Here is a 22,075-nt window from a genome sequence, read left to right as displayed (position 1 = left end):
GCGGGGCAGCGCGGCTAGACGTGGAGCTGGACCTTGGCCTGCGGGCTCTTCGCGGCTGTCTCGACAGCCGCGACGGGCCCGCTCCCGGCCAGCAGGTGCGCCTAGCGGGCCCGGAGCCTGCACGCAGGGCGCTTCGGCGAGGCCGGTCCGCCCCGGAGCGCGTGCCCAACAGCTCCGCGCCGCATCCGGCGCTGGCTCAGCCTGCCCCGCGGCCGCCGGCGGTGTCGCGGACAGGCGCCGCGCCGGGGCCGCCCCGTTTTCCCACTACGCCCCCCCCGGGGAGGGGCCGCCGCCTCTCCCGCCCCGCCGGGCTGCCGAGGGGCCGCGCTCCGGCCACACTCGGCGCGGCGCGGAGATGCTCTCGGGGGCGGCGGTGCGGGGTAGCCCGGAGGCGACCTTCGCCGAGGACGTGCTGCGCGTCTTCGGGAGCAACCGGAGCCTGTCGGCCGGGCAGCTCTCGACGTTACTGAGCCGGCTGGGCGCCGCGCCCGCGCTGAGCGCCGTGCTGCCGCTGCCCCACCTGCACCACAATCAGGTACGGGTACCGCCGGGAGGGCCGGGCTGCAGTGCGCGGCCGGGGTTCCGGCTCGGAGCCTCCGTGGTTCCCCGCGGGGAGGAAAGAAGGGAGGGGGGGAAGGAGGGAGCAAAGGTCCGCGGCGGCACCGGTCAGAGGGAGCGGCTCGCGGTGAGGCAGCCGCTGCCATCCGTCGGGGGCTGCCATCGGGGTCGGCTCCACCTGGCGTTTGGCGTGGGCAGACAGCCCGTGAGAAGCTGCTGGAGTTTTCCTCCGAGTCTTATGTAAGCACAACTTCGAGACGAGTTAACATGAAGCTGTTGTGTGATAACAAGAACTTCGTCTCCACTTGTGTGAAGACGCTTTCAGAAACTTCCACATCTTTCGTCTAAATGGAGTGCAGAGAGTACGTTCATCAGTTCATCTACTGAAAGCTTTTAGAACGGTGTTTAATGTACTGACTGAATGTTACTGGAATACTGATTCAAGAAATTATTTATTCTGTGTAGTGTCTCCATACAAAATTCAGACTGTGTTCTTAATTTCCCAACTGTGTGATGTCTGACAATATGTGTGTTTTTCTGAAGTGGAATCCTTAGGCTGCTGGAGATGTCCTTATGAAAGGAAAGCAGAGGAGGCTGTTTGCTCTGGTTTGGTTCAACTTGGCAAGAAACAGAGGAGGTACTTTTCTGAGGGCTGTGAGACTCTTTTTAATGTTTGGGACAGAAACTCCTTTGCTTGCTCAGTAGTGGAGACAAACCTTGGATAAACTCTTTTAGTTTTAGGAGTGCAATTCAAATGTCTTTTCCTTGACCATGGGTTTAATTTGAAGTTAATGCCACTGAAATCACCATAGTATTCAGTATGAGCATAGCAATATTTCCCAGAGTCACTGCTTCTATTTCAAATTTCACAAATAAACACTGTTCCACCACGGTGTATTAAAAAAATGTGTATAATCATTTCCTGCCACACATGCTAAATACAAGTTTGCAGTGTTAAATACAGCTGTGAAAAGGATCTTTCTTTAAAAGGGCTTAAAAATGAGCAGATTCCTTAGTCCTTCAGGTTTTCCCTCTGCGAAAGCACGTAGCCCTCGTACACAGACTACAGAGAAAAAATAATAGTAATGCTTGTGCTTATTAGTGCCAACACTATTTCTCATACATCTTTTGCATCTTAACTGAAACAATCTTCTTCTTTTAAACAGACCTGTTTTAATTGTATCCTTTTTGAAAAATATCTAGGGTGCTATACTGAAACGTGTATCCTTTTTTTACTAAGTTATCTGTACTGCTTCTTAAAATTGACTTTTCATCCATTTAAGCAAGTGCATTTAACCTCTTGGCTCTTGATCCCTTGTTAAGTATATCAGTAACTTTGGGCAGTGCTGTCCACAAATGCGTGCTCATAGTAAGCAACTCATGTGGCCACTTTTGATACTATGAGTCATACTTGGTGATTATGAGATTATAATTTCGAGTATTCACTGATTTGAAAAAAGACAGAAAGTGTACTAATCTAAGTTTGTGTGTTGTAAGGCACCAGAGGCCCAAACTCATGAATCTCAATGGAGGAAAATAAGTACCTCTGCAGAGTGAATCATGTCTTTTTCTGGTAGGCTGGGTCATCCATTGAAGTTGCATAGATAATCTGACTGTAGGAGGAAACAAGGGTTATCTTAGACTTTCAGTTCCTAGCCTCTGTGTCCAGAGCTCGTTGGATGACTCCGGGTCCTTTCTTTCAGTGAAGATAACAGATCCCGGTGCTATCAAGAGCCCCTCATCCAAGCCTGAGGTCATTTTTAGTGGAGAGCAGATGTGTAAGGGACAGTGACAGAGCCCTTCAAAAATTGGCAGGAAGAAACAACCTCTGTTAGTACTGTCCTTTTATTCCAGGTTGATTTGAGATGATAAGACAGGAGGGAAAAAATGCTTTCATTTGTTGATCGTGGGGTTTGAACATATACTTGTGTAAAACTTTGTTGGCATGTATGCTAGCTTACATCATCTGGTGTTCAATACGATGCTTTTTTTGTGTATATGTGTCATATCAGACAACCCTCCCCCGGATTTGTTTTTTTTTTTCCTTTTTTCTGTTATCACTGTTCCTTAAAGAAAGTTTTAGCTTATATGTTAAGAGAAGTAATGGTAACTGAGGAAACTCAAATGCTACTCACTGCTGTTTTTTTCACACTTCACCATGGAATTCCAGTATGTTTTAGTCCTACATGTAACTATAAAACTAGAAGCGATTTCAATACAATAGATGATGGCATGTTTGCTCACTACATGCTTTACATTGCTAGGAAGAGATGTAAAAAAAAGGCTATCCTTTATCTTCTGTCATTTATTTCATTGTCGTGTACATGATACATACATTCAGAAGTTTTAGTCAGAAAATATGTGTAAAGTAGGTGGCTGTTGGATAGAAAGAAAGCCTCTAACATTGCCTTTATTTTATTATTTGGGGTAGTAAGTAGGTGCTAAAATCATAATTTGACTGTTCTAAAACTGTAAATATGCCCAACTTTTATGTTGTGCCTGAATATTGTTGTAATGTAATGTCTTTTATTTTTAGAACAGAACTTTGGACAAAAAAGTAAAGTAAAAATCTTTACTGATATTAGTGATCAAATATTGCTAATTTTCACCTCAGGAGGAATTAGAACAGTAAGTTTGATGTTTTGGATAAACTAGAACCAGGCTAGTATTTATTTACTTTGGTAGCATTTGCTAGTGCTTCTTAAAAGAAGGATGAATGGCCTGACAGTGTATGTGGCTTATGGTCTTGATCCATCACCACGATCTGGCGTTGCCTAGCCAGTGAGGAGATAAATAGGCTTTTTGTTCTACTCTATATGTGTCTTACTTCTAGAACATCTTCAGTGAATTTCAGCATTCATGGACATTTTTCAGCTCCCCACATCAACAGCTACCATGAACGTATTGGGGTGTGTTTGAAATCCCCAAAACACTCAAATGCATTCAAGCAGCTTCACATGGTTGGACTGTTTCTTGCAGAGAGCTGCTTACCGAATGCCTGATTGTCTCCTAGTGTCCAGTTCACGCCTGTGATGTGTGACTAAAAAGTCTGTCATTGCATCAGCAGTAAATGCTTTAATTTGTTAGAAGAAAGTTGAGGAAAACATATTTATTTGTCTTTGCTTTGCCTTATCCAGGCTCAGGCTATGTAAAAAGAAAAAAAACAAAAATAAAAAAATGGAAACACTGGTCAGACAAGTATCCACTGCATTCCTTCTTTGCTCTTGCTACTATATTACCCAGTGCTTAGTCCTGGTGTGGGCTAGCCTAGTATTTTATCTGCTAACATCTAGAAACTGCAGTGACAGGTTGCTGTTGGATATCAGTGTGGAATGCTGCAGATAAAGGTAAAGCAAAGATAAGAACACATCAGAAAATCAGAAAAGGGAGTGAGATGTTTACAAGATGGTTGGCATTGTAGTATATTTTATTCATTCTACTGTTAAAAGGCTTTTTGCATTACTTTTGTCTGAGCAATTATCTCATTCTTTCCTGTAAATAGTGTGGTGATCTGGTGTCTGCATTTCAATTATAAATATATGCTGTACTGCATTGAAAAGACTGTAAGAAATAGAATGTCACTATTTCATTTACAGTATGAAAATTCATATTGATCAGTTCAGAGACATTGTCAGTTATGCTATATCTTCTTCAAAGTTGTGAGTTAAAGACTAGGTGACAGTCACGTTATAGCCAGTCATCTCACTTTTAGCCACTGTGACAAGGTTCACTGAATAGCAAGGGACAGACATGATGGTAGACCTACTGAGCCAGGGCGTCATCCTCAGTCCTCTGGTCCATGGGGATAAATTATCTTTCTGCTGCAATTATCTGTCAGTCTTACAAAATAAATAGCTTGAGTTTTTACAGCAACGTGATTGTCTTAATATATTTATTCTCCAAAGATAAATACAGAGTTTTGAAGTGTGCAAACACGAATTGCTCCAATCCAAGGCTTCTAAGTGATTGAATCTTTTAATTAATCTCTTAATTGTGTCTGTGAACTCACATGAGCTTGCTTTTCAGCCCATGGATGACTGTAGGAGTTGCTTAGAGGATGAGGTGACTCATAGCAATGAATCATTTACAGGAGTTGTTATCATATGGGTTTGTCCCTGATGAAAATAATAATAGTAATTAAATAAAATGCTGTTTCTTGTCCTTGCGTAAAAGAGCTCTTGTCCAATGAAATTTCTCATTTCTTTCTAAGTCTCAAATTTATTAATTCATGCTTGTCAAATTAATATTTTTTATGCTCCAACAAAAATATTTGTTTGCTTTCTTTTGTAAACTAATATTCATATATTAGTATTTTAAATTACTAGTCATTCATTCTGTATTTCTAGGGAAAAGATAGTTAAATGTCTTAGAGGTAGCCACATTATGAACCTCAGTGCATGCTGGCTTGTTTTTCTATCAGCCATTCACTGCAGCCTTCCAGAAACTGCTCTGTGAACTAGCTGATAATACAAGAAGCACGGTATAGGAGCTATTCCTATAGACCACAACTATCCTCTCTTTGTATTGTACTGGAGATATTAGTTAAATATTCTGCATTATTTTGTAATGCAGATTTAAGAGTAAAATGGTTAGAGACAGAACCAGTTCAGAAAGCTTTAGAATTTCAGCTACTAATTTTTTTTTTTTTTTTGTAAAAAAATCCATTTTCAGTGAAGATTTCTCTGTGCACTACTACCACTGAGACTAAATGGGTCAATGTACTTTAAAACAGAAAAGCCAGCGTTAGACTGGGTCATTCAGTAAGGGCAAAAACATTCCGGATTTAATTTGTCTTGAAGGTTGTATTGGCCCAAAGGTTCTTTTCCTCTCAGCTAACACAAAATAGTCACATGAAAATGATATGTGCATACCTTTCATCTTTGGACAGTATTAGAAAAACATTTATTAGTAGAAATGGAGACAGTTCTGTTGAAATAAATGAGTTGTAGTTACTTTGGCTCATCTCCAGAAGAAATTTGCTTTATGAATAATCCTGAATTACTGGAGAAGTGCAGTGGAGTCTGAAGGCTAGTAAAAGCTGAAAAGAGTAGGAAGTGATCATTTGTAATTTGTTGAGGCTTCCAGTTCTCTACGCTTGTAGTGACACTGAGATACAGTACAGAGCACACTGTGTGCTGAATTGGCGTTTCATATAGAAAGAAAACACTTGGTCTTGAGACTCATCCTTATATGTGTGTTTTGTACATCAGCATGTTTAATTACTTTAGTTTGCAGCCAGAAAAATAACACTATTAGTTTATCGATCATTTCAGGAGAACATGAATGTAAGTAAGTGGAAATCATTAGATGAAAGTCTTTAGTGGTATGGAACATTTAATATAAAAGCACTCAATTTTTCTAGAAATGTGTATTTCAAGTATTGTATTATTGAAGTATTTTATCTTTTTGGTTGAAAATAACCAAGAGAAGAACCAGGCCTAATTTAGCACAGCTATGCACATTTGCCCTCAACCGTCACTCAGCAGTCACTGTCCTTTTTCTGATGCTACTCCATTGCTAAGATTTTAACTGTGTCTCGTCAGTTCTTAAATTTAATTATTTTGTAATTACATGGGATTGTAATTATTTTGAAGCTATTTTTCCAGACATATTTTAAGATTGTCTGTCCTGGTTCACAGGACATAAGATTTGCAAATGTCAATGTAAAACTTGTTTCACTGATTTTAACTTATCTTAAAATACCTCCATTCCTTTCTGCTTCACATTATGCAATTTTCATGTTTTCTTGAGCAGTATGCAAATAGTGAGTACACTATGTTGAAAATGTGTTAGAGTGTTTTCACGTCATAATTCTTGGGTTTCACTGTGGATCATTTACTGTATTATTATTATTAATGTTGCCAAAATCCTTTTTGTTGCAGTGCCTAACAGGGGAGGAAATTTTTTCTTTGCATGGGATACCAAACAACAGTCACATATCAAATTCTGACTTTTCTACAATATGTCCTGCTGTATTGCAACAGCTAATTTTTCACCCATGTGATCATCAGGAAAATTCTGTGGATTCATCTAGACCACATTCTTTACAAGGTTAGTTATTTCACTGATACTTTGATTAGATTGCATGGAACCTACAGTATGGTAAGAACTATAAGACAGAAGAATTAGCTGGTTGACAAAGTCACTCGTTGTATGGGTAAGGATCAAATGTGAGATATCCAAATTCATTGTTCTCAGGGACTTAATGTAAAAGATGAGGTGTTGAATGAGCATATGCCAAATGACAGTATTTTCAAGCAGAGGTACTGCATTGTTTTTCATAACTTTCGAAGTACCGTTAGTAACATTTAAATTAGTATAATTAATTATAAATAATATATTTATTAGGAATTATTGCTCACTTCTAAAACTTACCTGTTGCTGTGAATGAGAAATACATTTAATTAATCATTGACACTGTGGCATTGATTTATCGTGATTATTTAAGATTATTTATACCTTATTAGGGCAGATATTTTCAGGAAGCTTTTAGTATTGTTGAGGGCACTGTTTGTGTAGGTAGTGTGTGGAAGGCTTGATCTGTAGTTGATCACCTAAGCCATTTAGACCACCACTCCTATTTTTCTTTTATCCGGACAGCTCAGAAACAGCGTCCAGTAGACAGATAAGCAAGGCAGTGTTTTCTCTGCCCCTCCCTTGTCTGTAGCACATGAAATCTGCAAGGCCCATGCTTAGAGTTTTTAAAAACCACAAGCATGTGAGACTGTGACAGGAAAATTCACAGAAAGATCAAGTGCAAAAAGTATGCTTTAATGCACATATATCCTGCTGTAGGTTTATGTGTTGCCCCCCATCTCTGCCCCATAAGAAATGAATCAGTATTGTGGCAATATTGAGAGCAGTTGATTCCTATTACTGTCCATCGTGCAAAAACGATGGACAGTAATAGGAAACATTCCAGCTGTGCTTCTGAGTTTTCTGCTTAGGGACTCACATACATTTTAAGAATATCCTGTCCTCCAAAACATGAACAGATAAGGCATACAGAAGAAATTAATTCAATAAACTTCATGGGGCAGCAGTAAAGAGGTGTTACATAAACAAATTAGAAGTTAAAAGGCAGCATATGGTATTTCTTTTTTCCTTGGGGTTTGTATATTTAATATCTAACCTAGCTGATACACTCATTTCCTCCTACCCTTTCTCACTTCTCTGAAACGTAATAGGGAGTAGTACAGAGCAGCATTAAATAGCTGTAAATGCCCAATGGCATTTCTTCCCTCCAATGATAATGGATTCTGTTCAATCTGCTTGGCTTTCTCAAAAAGATTTTCATACCCTGATTTCCTCTCCTTTCTAGGAAATGGTTTATGAGGAACCTGAGCCTGTCCCAGGAAGGCCTAGAGCAGGGGTCCCCACTTCTTGTAAGGGATAATACTGAGCAAGAGAGTTTTGAGGGGGACTTGCTCTCCTGCTATCTGGTGTGGTTTTTTTTTTTTGTTTGTTTTGTTTTGTTTTTGTTTTTTGATTTCTCATTCTTTGTCATCTTGGCACTTTCTTTGCTGGGGCTGGAGTTCTAGAGACTGATGGAGTGGTTGATGGCAGAAGCTGTCCATGCCACAGTCTCAGGGTAGAACTTGTTTCAGTGCTCTGCTCTGATACATGATGTCAGAGAAACTTGTTTTCTAGTTGTATGCACTCATGGAGGGCTTAGTGTGGTTGGAGTCCTAGTAAATAAAAAACATTTTAAGAGAACAGTGCATACATTTTCCTAACATTTCTCAGTGTGACAAAAGGGGGTAATTCATACCAGTAGGTTAGACTATATCTATACTTGCAAACACACATTCTTTTTGTACCTTGAGACATCTCCCACTGCATTAAACAAAGTGATAAGTATTTTATTTATTGCATGAACTTCATGTTAACTGTCCCTGTACATGAGGCTGTTCTGAACAAAGAGTGCCAGCATGAATGTTAGACCGTACAATAGAGAAGCATGTAGTATTGTGAGTACTTCTCAGAATTTGGCAATAACCTTTTTTTCTGTGCTTGCTTTTAAGCTCCATTCTCCTACCATTTTGGCATCTACTGTTTTACACACACAACTTATCCTCTTTGTCTTTTGTTGTAGAAAGTGATTAGTAGCGACAGGGTTTTTTAATGATAGTTTATGAAAGTTGTTCTTATTTCTTGTGTCTGGTGAAGTAATTTGGGCATGTAACCTAAATGTTTCATATCCGATAAATGTTTTATTTGTTTTTAGTTTTGTTAACTCAATTTAAAGTCTGTATTTTGCTCAGGATAAATGTGTAGGAATTGTTTTTGTCTTTAACTGAGAGACTTGGTCTTCTATGGTAATCCCAAATGGCAGTGTGTGACTCACAATGACATTTATTATGGATTTGATTTCAAAATGACATTTACAAGCTTGACTGTCTTATATTGTAATGGAAGTGAGGCTGCTGTGCAGCTTAGTGAATCTAACCCTATCTAGTGGTCTGTTTATCCCTCTCTGTCTCTCCTTCTCTATAAAAAATGGAAATGAATATTATACTTGGCATTGATGTACCTCTTGCAAATGCTTTGAATGCTTCTAGTGCTTTCTGTTCTTCCTGTTCTTTACACAATATGAAATTCATCACATAAAGAAATTGTGTCTCTGTACAAATGATGTGTAGCAATCTCAGTTGCAGGTGATTAATTTGGTCTAGTGTGTTTGCTCATCTAGTGTTACAGGAAACTTGTGAGACTGCAATCTGTTCTGTTTGTTTCTGCTATGCAGAAAGGAATTTGTGGTGACTTCTCTACGTACACATAGCAAAACATATAATGAGGCTATTATATTGATGCAGCTTTCTGGATCACTGAAGTGTTCTTATATATATCCAACGTTGTGTTGGCTTTGATTGTAATTTGTGGTTGATTTTTGAAGACAAACTCTTTGTCCATGTTGAAATCTTTGCATTTCTGTGGCCTCACTTGAGGCAGCATTGTAGACCTTATCAGTGGAACCCTTAAGGCTTTTTCATACTCACAGAGACTTGAACTCCAACTGGGTAAAACTGTAGCCACACAGAAGCAGAATATTTTCATGTTCGTTTTCATATAAAAAAAACCCAACAAAACATACAGTGACATTCTTGCAACCTGCAACTCAGATACCAAAATAATTACAAGTTCTGGTGTCTGAACTCAGAAAATCTGAAACTATGTGTATGGTGAAAGAAGCTAAATGATGGCCAAACCAGGTGTATTTGCCACTTCTTAAAAAACTATTTTTTCCCTGGTGTCCATCTTTTTGAACCTAGAACAACTTCTTTATATGGTTTCGTTTCTATTTTAGTCATCTCTACTACTAGCTATCTACCACTTTGCATGTCTAATAAGCAGGGATGGACTGTGTTTTCAGCAAAGCAGAAGTACTTTGAATGGTAGGAAAAAGAGGGATGTTGGGAACCTTAGGATGATTTGAAGGAACCATTCTTTATCAGGAAGGACTTAAGGGTATTGTGCAGCCAAGACAGCAGATTTTCTATTTTGGGGTTCTTTAAGAGTAAGTGACAGCTGGATCTAACCCTGGGACCAGCAAGATGTTCCATCTTAAGCCTGTGCTGTAGTTACTTTGACTGTTGACTTAAACCCAAGTTTTTAATCTTCTCTGACTGTAAAGAAATCTGATTTACTCCAGCAGATATTGTATATCCCAGATACTGTACTAGCCCAATTTCAGTTTTTAATATGATAGTCTCAGACAGTATGTCCACGTATTTCCCTTCTGTGGGTATATGCTTTAAATATCTGTGTGTTTGTAATTTTTTTTTTATCTTTGTAAAGTATAATTGCAAGTAGGGAACAATTATTTTTCTCAATTCTACATCAATTCAGAGGTCATATAAAATCACAAGCAGACCTAAGTGAGTATTATACTAAAATTTTTTATATTTCTGTTTGTTTTTTATCCACAGTTTGGGGATTTGGGTTCCTAGCTGTGACTATCATTAACTTGGCATCACTTCTGGGATTTGTTTTAACTCCTCTCTTAAAGAAGTCTTATTTTCCTAAGATTTTAACCTACTTTGTGGGCTTGGCCGTTGGTACTCTCTTTTCTAATGCAATTTTCCAGCTCATTCCAGAGGTAAGCAAGGAAAATCTTTATGTTTTTGTGTGATAGTTTCTGAAGAATAATAATTCCAGAAGCATGCTTCAGTGGTGGTCTGTGAGCATGGGTTGTAGTCCCCAGAGGGTTGTGGTTGGCCATCAGTGATGCTAGCTTCCCTCTCTTTCTGTCTGGGTGGGGAAAGCTATCAAGATCCATGTGTTGCAATGTCCTGGGAAAGACGAAGGGTTATTCTGCCTCTGGACGGGAAGAGGAATGGATTGAATAAAATTCTAGTTGTCTTAGATTTGTTCCAAATTAGACCTCCTAATTATGCAGTTAACTACTACATCAGCATGTAAAATTCTACTGTATTAAAACACTGCTGATATTTAACTCAAATTGAAGAAAATAATAATCTGGAAAGATCAGAATCTTTCATAATTTCTGCCTCACTGAAACTCGTGGCTGGTATAAAGACTGTCTATATTTTTGTGGAGTATTTGTGTGTGGTGGAGGAAATTGTTATGGAATTGTACTAAGATTTCAGTCTAATTTGCGTTGTTTTTATCTTCGCTGTTAGGCATTTGGATTTGATTCCCATGTAGATAACTACATTGAGAAAGCAGTTGCTGTGTTTGGTGGGTTCTATATTCTCTTCTTTGTGGAAAGGATTCTTAAAGTGATACTGAAGATCTACAATCAGGTAACAAAAATCTACCTTTGCAAACCTTGCCTTAAAGAACGTGTTATATTTTATGAGATTCTTGATACTTCAATAAGATATGGGAATTTATTTTATTATTTTATTTTTTTCTGAGGATTTCAGCATTACTGAGTGTTCTGATACTTCTATTTAAAATCCATTCGGAGAGGTAAAGCAATCTCACTTTTTACAGGAAGTTACAAGCATTGCTGGAAATAGAATCCCAGTGTGTGTGTGGTCTCTTGTCACTGGCATATGCTCTAGCTGCTTTCAAGGCCCAAATCTGCAGCATGAGAGCTAAACTTATCAGAAGAAAATAAGTGGAAACATATAAAAGTTGAAGAGAATGGAGTACGCCCTTGGAGCTCCTGTTAGGGCAGGAGAAATAATTGTATAAATCTTCTTATAAATCTTCTTATTCATCTGTAAAGTTCAATTTGTTTGTTCCTGAATCTCACCTGCAGTGACTAGCTCTGTGTTTCCCATGCTCTGGTACACAAACCTGCTTTAGTCACATTGCAATTATCCAAATACTACACAGTACGGATAATTGACTCTGCTTTCTACCTGTACGTCAGGGTACTTTATTTCTGTGTGCTCACATGGATGAGACTGAATTAGTCTCAGAGAAAGGCCTTTTACATTTAAAATTTTAAATATTAAAATATTTATTGCTGCTCGTTTAAACTTGATATTGAGGCAAGATAACATGAATATGATGCCCAGTGCATTTTCTTTTAGGGTCTATATTTCTTTATTTCACTTTTTCTTTAATAAGCTACCTATTTATTTATTTGTCATCTAGCCTGGCCACAGTGACTTAGAAAATGGTGAACAGAATCAATCTAAGGATAAGTCTGGCCCCTCCAAGCAACCATCATCCAGCAATGGGGTGACTTGTTATGCAAATTCAGCCGTCATAGAGAGCAATGGAAATTTTGGTTTTGACAGCATCAGTGTTGTCTCAGCACAGGTATGAAAATTATCTGTTTTATTCCTACCTATTATATAAGCATATATAAGGAAGAGAGAGTATGAGTCTTTGTTACATCTGTGAAGTTTTTCTACATTTTTAGCTTGTACCTTGCTTGAGCCCTATGAAAAAGTATGTTTTTTGGGGGGGCAAACTTAGGAAAGCTGAACAATGGATTCATTCTACTACCAAAAATGGTAGTAGATATCAGTGTGGGAGCAGATAGGACAGAGATAAATGTTTAATCAGGTAATTCTGTTAATTTTGATTTTGATGTTACTGATTTATTTAAAGTGCGTTTTAATGCTACATGATCTACATTGTGTTTCTGACCCACATAATGTTAAGTTTGAGAACTTGGTTTATCTGAATCAATGACCAATGAGGAGAACTGGTGCAATAACTGTTATGCTGGTTGTGCTAGTGCTGTATACTTAGATATTGTGGGAATTATGGAAGTATCATATGTCAAGATAGTACCCATTCCTCCTGGTTTAAATATAATTTTTTTTCAGATTTGTTGTTCTATACTTCTGTGTTTATTTCTGTACTACAAATATAACCTCCTTCTGTCTGAGAGAAAAATGGAAACAGGAAGAATATGTTGGTGAACTTTATTTTTTTCCTTGTGCACAGAGGAGCAATACTGGCCCTTATTTAAAAAAGCAACAAAGAAACAAAAACAAATTGGAATTCCATAGCACCAACTGGCTAAGGCAAAATTTTTACAGTAAGATTTCTGGTTTACCATCTGTGCTCTTCACAGGGTAGTGCAGTAGGGTAGGTAAGCATCACATTTTACATGCTTTTGATTCTTAGAGATCCACTTGGGATAAGCCAACATATACATAATATAATTTGAGTATCCTCTCAATCGAAAGCTTGAGAAAGGAGGCAAACACGTGTATCATGTAGCATCATGTAGGCCATAAGGGTGGAGGTTGGAGTCTGATTGTGCCAGAGTGCAGTAGCTGTTATCATGTGGGTTGAAACCAGGTACCTTTTCTGTTTTAATACCTGAACAAAATGACTGACAGAGTAAATGTAAATGTTTAATTGGTTGCATACTTTTAAATTTCACTTGCAGCAGTGATTGCAACCTTGAAAACCTCTTTCTTGCTGACCCAGAACTTGTATCTACTATTTGTATCTGCTATTAAAATTTCATGGCTTGACAACAGAAGCTTTTTTTAAAGTTGCTTCAGAGACTGATTGCTGAAAATGGCTGTAGTCTCAAGCATGTACCATTAGACATATATAATAAAACTTTATGGTATTTATGCCCTCCAAGCAATTTTCAGGGTTTATTCTTGATCCTGCTGGCAATCCCAAGGGATGCTAAAGGGTATCTAAGGAAGATGTTTTAACAGAGAGGTGTTGCTGTGTCCTAACTGCTATTGGATCTTCTGCTAACGTGGAGAATTATCTTTTGTCTCTGCAAGCATTTAACAGGTTGAGATTCTGACTTCTGTCTAAGGGAGTCACAGATTCTTTAGAAATAGCAATAGTAACCTGATGAGATGATATAGAGACTCTCCTACATTATCTTATACCATTTCTTAAGTTTAGAAACAGATCATTGCTTCAAAAGTTTTTGTTTGTTTGTTTGTTTTTTTAAAAAGCAAAAACAGCAAGGTTAGCTTTGATTTACCATAAATTACGGCGATATAAACAATACAGAATTGTGCTAACAAATAATAAAAATCAGACCTCCTGGGTGTTCTGGAGTTCCTTAGCTGGCATCTCTTCTGTGACATGTTCTTAAGTATCATGACAAAGTGGGAACAGTCCTTCAGAGACAGACACTGTCCATTTTTGCCTTAGAAGCCCGCATATTTGTAAGACAGATTTATCAGTAGTCTGCCTTGTGCATTTAGAATATGTATTAGTCATTTGTCTATTTCTATTGGACATAAGCTGGTAAAGTTCAGAATGTAAACCCAGACAAGCAATGTCCTTGTACTTTATATGATTTACGAAAGAAGTCCTGTCATTATCTGAAATAGATTACAGGCAAGAACTGTACTTCAAAGCTACACAGTAAATGGCAGATAGCCACATATACATTTAACAGAAGTCTCTCAGAATCTGATTGATAGTTTTTAAGCTACAGTTGTCTCTAAAGTTTGAAAGATTGGATCAAGAAAGTAGTTTTACAGTTAAAAAATACTTTTATCCTAGTTTAATTGCAGTTACTTTAGAAAAGTAAAAGAGTAAAGTTACTTTAGAAAAGTCCATAGATAACCCAAACCTCAGCTCATTTCTGAAGTCATTTCAGATCTTCATGAGCTCTACTGCTAACTCTTAACATCATCTTCTTATATAATGTTCATTTTCGTCATAGAGGCATAAGAAGTTCAGTGTGAATATTTGTAAAGTATTTATTTTAACAAAAAAGTCCTTGAGATCAGATTTTTATAGTTGTCATAAATATGTATGCAATGATTTGGAGTTTAATTGGAATTCTCACCTGTGCAACTGGCAGAAGAAAATGAATCCTTTATATAATTCTTGGCTAAGCCTGTTATGCCCCTGCAGCCCACAGAGAAACGTAGTTATACACATCTTTTCTACTGTTTCAATTTTCAAGGAAGCTTCCTGTTTTATATGCTATTATTCATTTCAAATAATAAATTTATAAATCTGGGACTTGTTATGCACTGAATAGGAGTTATAACTGCTTTAGGGCATTTGTGCCATTTCTTAACCAAGGCTTTATTAGCTACAAGTTTCAAGTAATTCAGTACACATCTGACTTGGAAATCCTGATCTGAACTTTCATCCTGTCCCAAGGCAGCTCCTTCATGGAAGGATGGAGTATGTCAGATAAGAACACAGTGGGCAAAGTATGAGACAGACCTTATTACTCTGTCATTCAAGATTTTAAAAGAATTGATTAATGTGTTTATTCCCATTAAGTTAAAACATCAGTTTCGTGGTAACATTTGCATTTGATATGGCAATTTCCATATTTGCAAATTCTTTTTTTTTTTTCCCCTAATACTATACTGTTTGTAAATATAATGTAACTGCAGTATATGTGTGTACAGAAGTTTATTGAAATGGATCATTAGATTTTTTTTTTAGCAAAGATTATTTGTGCTCTCAACTGAAATGGCAGTTCCTTTTATCTTCATCAAGTTTTTCATTATTTCATGATGTCAGGTATATAAATTATTTCCACTTCTGGGAGGAATGATTGAGAGCCCTGGTGTGTATGTGCGTTGCAGGCTTATATCAGCCAGTTGTTTTCATGCCATGAGACTTCAACGTGCACAATCAGAACTAGGCACTCTACGTTCTTATTAAAAATGAAACTTGTAAAAATTGATTTCGATAACTGGACTTGACTTAGAAATAAAATTAGTAGACAACTTGGATATGTTTCTATGTTCCCGTGTAGCTAGCTGGCTCATACTGACTGCTGGTGGCTGTGCCTGTCTCTAAGAACATGATGTGCTGGCAGCCACATGTAATTGGTCCAGGACTGTTTTAGGTAGGAAATCGTTATGTTTTTATGATTTTTGTTATATTATTGATATTCCACATCATAACATCATGTGGTGTATTGGAAGTTAAAGAGTCAATACTCCAGCCCTGTGGATCATCGATAGTTCTGGGTGTACCTGTCTCAGAAGAGAAGAACTACATTCCCCAGAGGACTTTGCGAGGCTTTGCATTTTTACATATTTCCGCCCAGAGGCAAAGATAAAAACTGTCTGCGGTCACGGGACTCTCTCTTCCCTTCGGGATGGAGCTCAGCAGTGGGTGTTTGTTGCAGCCGTCCGCCTTCAGCGTTAGCGTAAGGCCTTCGGTTTATTGGACACTTTCTCTTGCTCATTTTATTTGATTCATTAGCCTGAATTCCAATTATATTGTGTTATATTGTGTTATTTTGCTTTCTGATATCTTATTTAGTAAATCATCTTTCCTCCTCAGATCGTTGCCGCTGTTTTGTTTCTAGGCCCATCTCCCTTCTCCCTTCTTCTCTTTTCCCCTTCCTCTTTCCTGAGGTGTGGGTCTGTGGGTCCCCTGCCTCAATTGTCATGGTACCGGGTCAAACTGGCCCACAAACCATTGACATTTTTGGCACCCAACATGAGGCTTGAACCCACAACCCTGAGATTAAGAGTCTCCGTGACCGCAGACAGTTTTTATCTTTCCCTCTGTGTGGAAACATGTAAAAATGCAAAGCATCGCACAGTCCTCTGGATAATGTAGTTCTTCTTCTCTTCTGAGACAGGTACACTCAGAACTATTGATGATCCATGGGGCTAGAGCATTGACTCTTGAACTTCCAATACACCACATGATGTTATGATGTGGAATATCAATAATATAACAAAAATCATAAAACCATAACAGAAATGCAGATGCTCTCAATTGCAGATCCTTCCCATTAATAGGAACCACTTAATAGAGGTGACTGAGGAAGCTGTGAAGGTCTTTATCAATCCTTGGCAGCCTCTTAATCTGAGCAAGACTTTCAGAGAGACATTTAGCCATGGTGATCTGGATTTTTTTTCCATCTCAGACAGAGGGCATTCATATGAAGTTGTAGAGTTAGGTGGTCAGGCCGTTCACTTCAAGTTGTTGAATCAGAAAAGATTTGTTGCTGTTACCTATGCCACCTTCTTCTTAGACCAAGCATTCTGGTATTCTTACATTCTAGTGCTTTATTTTATGTTAAGCATTCATTTAAAGCCAGAACTGTGTTTCAGTGGCTTCTTTATTTGGTGTTTTATATAAATACTTTATCATGTTGTCTTTACAGGAAGAAGAAATACAGGGCAATTTGTGTAGATGTCTTGGTGGGCGTCCACTGTCAAAGATTGGAACCATTGCTTGGATGGTAACGCTGAGTGATGCCGTACATAATTTCTTAGATGGTTTGGCAATTGGTGCTTCTTTCACTTTGTCTCTGTTTCAAGGACTTAGTACTTCCATAGCCATCTTGTGTGAAGAATTTCCTCATGAGCTGGGTAAGAAACTTCATTCAACATATTGATCTATATGAAACCACCTGTGCAGGAAATTACACTTGCCAAAACTTGGCATAGATTGAAAAGAAATTTAGACAATTTGATGGAAAAAATGCTCATCAAAGTATCTTCCCAAGTGCCAAAACACATGTCTATTGTAGGAAGTTCTTGAATGCAAATGGATGGAAGCTGGGAATGAATATTAGAACAGTGAATCATAGAATGGCTTGAATTGGAAGGGACCTCAAAGGTCATCTAGTTCCAAATCACGTGCTGCTGACAAATATTGTTCATACATGCCGTCCTATGTCATGGGTTTTTTTTTCTTCTATTTTTTTTTCCTTTATGGCTAATCCTGTGTTCTCAAACTCTTACCTAAGTTCTACATTACCTAATTGCTTAAGAATTTTTCAGATATCTTAGTATTGAAGGGAAATGCTTATCATTTAGTTAAATGAAGGGAAAACAACAGTGGATTATAAGTTGTTTCAAATAATGTATTTTCCTTTTAAATTCTTTTGAAATCAGAAAACAGTGTCATTTGCTGAAGGTCGTTTTCACTTTTTTCATTTCTTTCTCTCTTAGGGGATTTTGTCATCTTGCTAAATGCTGGGATGAGTATTCGACAGGCTCTGTTTTTCAACTTTCTGTCTGCGTGTTCCTGTTACGTTGGGATGGCTCTTGGTATATTAGTAGGCAACAACTTCGCTCCTACCATCATTTTTGCTGTAGCTGGTGGAATGTTCCTGTACATCTCTCTGGCGGATATGGTGAGAAAGAGTTTCATTTTTCAGTCAATTAGTTTTCTTCAAGAAAACAAAGACTTCAAAAACAGTCTCTCTGGTGGAAATAAATATTCTGTCCCTTTCATGCTAGAATCATTCTTATTATTAGATGTTAAATAATCAGTTGTAACCTTGATGGTGGTGCACAAACAATTATGCTTATTCATTAAATGAAAGGCCTTTGATTTCACAACTAGGGCTGGCCAGACTATTACTGAAAAGAAGTTTTAAATAAGGGAAAGCTTTTCATGAGCTTGGGCAGCTTTCATTAAAGAATGAAAATATTTAAATATTTTGTTTCAGCATTTTAAAGTGTTTCTATTATTAAATTAATCACTTGCCTCTTCGAAAGTCATCTTCAAAAAGAAAAGTAAAAAAATATATATATTAACGAAATGAAACCAAATATTTTGTATTTGTAACCTCAGCAGTAATTTTGGAGTTGCTCAGGTAAAAAATTCCATTCTGATTTAAATTAAATTGCATCAAACCCGCTTCTTGGTTCAGACTGAAAAACAACAACAAAATACCTGTGATTTACTGAGCTCAGTTTGAAACAGTCTGTCATTTATTTTTGAAAGTATGCTATAAATATACAAGGCAAAGAAATTGTGCTAAGGTCCACATCAGATTTAGGTGTTAAGAACTAAATCTCACTTCAGAGGCAGTCAGCAGGATTTCATGAGTTACTCTTAAAATGAAGCTTTATCCCAAAATAAAAATGATGTTTCAAGAGTTAAAACTTTTATTATGTTTAATTGAGTTGTTGAGGAAACAGATGTATCTGCAAAGGTGTTGTCACATAAGAAACTATTTGGGTGCAAAACTGGAATGAGGCATGAATTTGAGAAAAGTTAGAACCTCAATTGCATTCTGCATGCATTTAAGAACTCTTCCATGTTTACTGTGACTCTTACATTACTATGTTAGTCTAGGTAGTAACAGAGGATTTTATAAGTAGTAATCTTAGAATTAAATAAACAATATAAATAGTTTATTTATTAAATTTGTAGTACCTTAATTACTAAACTTTTCATTTAGTTTCACTCTCATAATGAATTGTAGTGTACTCAGCTATGATATGCAAAACCCATGGCATACATTTACTGTGTCTCAATTTAAAATTGTTATTATTAAATCTGTTGAAGTAGGTAACAGTCTTATTTTTGTATGTATTGCTCTGCATGCTCTCTTTCTCTACCCTCTCCTCCAACATCTCTCCTGCATCTCTCATTTTCTAGGTTTTTGGATTATATCAGCTACCTGTCTGAGCTTTTCTCCCCTCTGACAAATCTGAATTAGAGTGCTTAGTACACATCTGCCTTTCCACTTTCTGTTATGGTTTTCACATACTTCTGGTCTGTTTGTAGAAGCAGGTAGGATTAACAAAAATGTCTTATCTATTTTCTTTTCTTTTTCCTGTTCTTTTCCATTTTGAACAGAGGCACAGTCTAGCCTCCATGTTATTAAAATCATCACATGATGAAGCTGCGGGTGTGTGAGAATGTGTACACTGAGGTGCGTGAGCACAAATGAGCCTTGCTGTATGGCATGAAGCTAATCTGGTTTTTTGTTCTTGCGTCTTGTGTAAGAGGAACACAGAGCTCTGGATTGATTTCTGGGAAGCTTTAGCCACTTCCCCCTTACCTTAATCTGTTCTTCAAGAATTTCACTGTTCTTCAAGAATAGTTCTTTTTGCCTTACGAGGTGAAGGAAAGATAAAACTTCTGAGTCATCCCAACAGAAGGCTTCTGAACTGAAACCAAACTTTAGAGTCCTCTTTGCATTCTGGCTGTACTACTTTCAGCACACCAGGAAAAGATATTAAACTTTGGCAAATGTAAGTAAAAGTCATCTGCAATTGACTTTATTTGCAACAAACACATACCCTGAATTGCCCCCCTGCTATTGCTGCAGACCTTTATCACCAGTGCTCATCTGCCACCACCTCCATTTGCTCTCAGAGGAAGTATCTTTTTTTTTTCCTGCAGTTAATAGCCACCCTTTGCTATTTTCGTACCATTAAGATGCCTGTTATGAAAACAATAATTCCTTCATTACACTGTAAGGTAACACTGCGTATGTTACCACTAGATTCACCTCATTCTTCTTTCTTCTTTGCTTTACTGCTACCTTATTAGCCCACCAGACCTTCTATTTGTAACAGGTTTCTTATTTCTGAGAGGCTGTGTATGTCTTCAGCTTTACTTCTTTTGCTTATAGATAAAGTAATAGAATCTTGATCTTTAATTCCTAAATCAAGACTTCTGTCCATTTTAGTGAAGGAAAAAACAGTTAGCAGTACAAGGGCAGCTGCTCCCAGTTACATATGGAACAATAAAATAAAAAATAGGATATTTGTGTGAGAGCAAACCAGGCAAGACCACAGCAGAAGAAAATCAAAACTGCATTTCAGTTTTCCATCCTTGATGAAATAGCATTTCAGCATAATGAGAGTGACTTATTGTCTGTCTGCCTTCACTCTTCGTTAGTTCTAGAAGGCAGTGCAAAACAGGAGTACGTTTCAGTTCTGAAATAACCTTAAGTTACACATGCTACCACAAGGTGGCAATACTTACCTAAAATTATCCACTTTTTCAGTTCCCGGAGATGAATGATATGCTGAGAGAGAAAGTGACAGGAAGAAAGATGGATCTCACATTCTTCCTTATTCAGAATGCTGGTTTACTAACGGGGTTTGCTGCTATACTGTTGATTACCTTGTATGAAGGAAATATTCAGCTGTGATAATCAAGTGAAAATGGAATCAGTGTTGAAGACGTCAAGTAAATTATGGATGGAAGACATTTGAAACCAATAAAGGGACATTCATTTTCTCCTCTTGGTTTTGAAACATTGACAGGTTCCATTCCCCCCATTCCAAATGCAGTAAATCGATTTTTTTGGACTTGCAATTGATCTGAAAGTAGGATCTGTCAACTTCTGTAGTCTACTAAGGAACTGATTCTTCTATTTGTATTTCTACCTAAAAATTATCAGACATATCTGAACTGTTATAGAGAAAAAGGATGTTTCTTGGCCAGTAAAAGTATGCAGTGCATGCAACTCAGACCAAATGAAAGCTGAGGTGTTCAAGGAAGAAAACAACAAATTCCCAAATCCTTTTGTAACTGTGATGAAAACAAGCAGTTTCAAAGCTGCTTAATTTTATGAGTTCTTCTTCAGGATTTGTCTGTGTAACATCCCCTTCCACCATCAAAACAAAACTAAAACCAAAAAACCAGCTATTTCAAATTAGGTACTAATGAAGCTAAGATTTTTAATTACTAATTAACACTGGAAGGAAAGATACCATTTACTGCTTTAGATCTTTTCTCTTCGTGTGCACTAGAGAATTGTTGATTTATTTTCAGAACCACTTTTTTTTAATTGGAGGGAGCATGTTTTAAATTTAAGGCAATTTATCAATGCCACAACATTTTAGAAACATTGAGTATTTAAAAAAAAAAGTCAAGCATTTTTTATTTTATGAAAATAGTATTGTTTTATATTTAATTTCCATAGGTATTCCTTTAAAAAAAAAAAGTGTGTGTTTTGGTTTAAAATTTTGAAAGGGTGCATTGTTATTTGCACAATGTGGAACTTAGAAAAAAACTTGCTAAAATCAACATTCCGGGATACTTTTTTGCAATTCGAATAGTTTCCTTGTTTGCAGTGTGGTGAAAGTTGTGTTACTTAAATATACAAACTTTTATAGCAATTTGTTGAATGTGAACTTTCTAAAATCATGTTTGTACGTATGAGTTCTTCAGAAATAAACAGTTTAGCTACTCTGATGTTGTAAAATGTGTGCAAGGAAATTCAGTGCCATTTCAGTCATGACTAAGTTTTGAAGGAAGTATTAATATCATGTAGTTAATAACCTTCTTTTACATTGATTTTTTTAAGCAAGTTTTACAGCTTGAAGGAAAATACGACTTCTTGGCTTCTTTCCTGCCAGTAGGAAGGGACAGATCCTTTATTTTTCATTCCCTATTAAAGTATACTTTC

At 37.4% G+C, this 22,075-nt stretch overlaps 1 protein-coding gene across 1 annotated transcript; it reads left to right on the top strand.

The window, feature by feature from the left end:
• Positions 1 to 321: 321 nt before the first annotated feature.
• SLC39A8 (solute carrier family 39 member 8) lies at positions 322 to 21,861 on the top strand. The gene is made up of 8 exons (XM_065736924.1): positions 322 to 535; positions 6,441 to 6,609; positions 10,488 to 10,657; positions 11,202 to 11,324; positions 12,130 to 12,297; positions 17,072 to 17,279; positions 17,865 to 18,049; positions 20,666 to 21,861. Exons 1-8 carry the CDS (start codon positions 356 to 358, stop codon positions 20,810 to 20,812), a joined length of 1,350 nt encoding a protein of 449 aa, XP_065592996.1. The 5' UTR covers positions 322 to 355; the 3' UTR covers positions 20,813 to 21,861.
• The last annotated feature ends 214 nt before the right edge of the window (positions 21,862 to 22,075 follow it).

This window comes from Cyrtonyx montezumae, unplaced genomic scaffold, assembly GCF_038088225.1.
Source record: "Cyrtonyx montezumae isolate F1298 unplaced genomic scaffold, pur_monq_1.0 scaffold_2, whole genome shotgun sequence".
NCBI classification, from domain to species: domain Eukaryota; kingdom Metazoa; phylum Chordata; class Aves; order Galliformes; family Odontophoridae; genus Cyrtonyx; species Cyrtonyx montezumae.
The sequence above is the reverse complement of the archived record's forward strand: the minus strand, read 5'-3'. Positions and strand labels throughout refer to the sequence as shown.

Coding starts and splice junctions, on each gene's coding strand:
- SLC39A8 (XM_065736924.1), top strand. CDS start 356: ATGCTCTCGGGGGCGGCGGTGCGGGGTAGCCCGGAGGCGACCTTCGCC. Junction 6,610..10,487: donor TAGACCACATTCTTTACAAG/GTTAGTTATTTC, acceptor TTTTATCCACAG/TTTGGGGATTTGGGTTCCTA. Junction 12,298..17,071: donor TCAGTGTTGTCTCAGCACAG/GTATGAAAATTA, acceptor TTGTCTTTACAG/GAAGAAGAAATACAGGGCAA.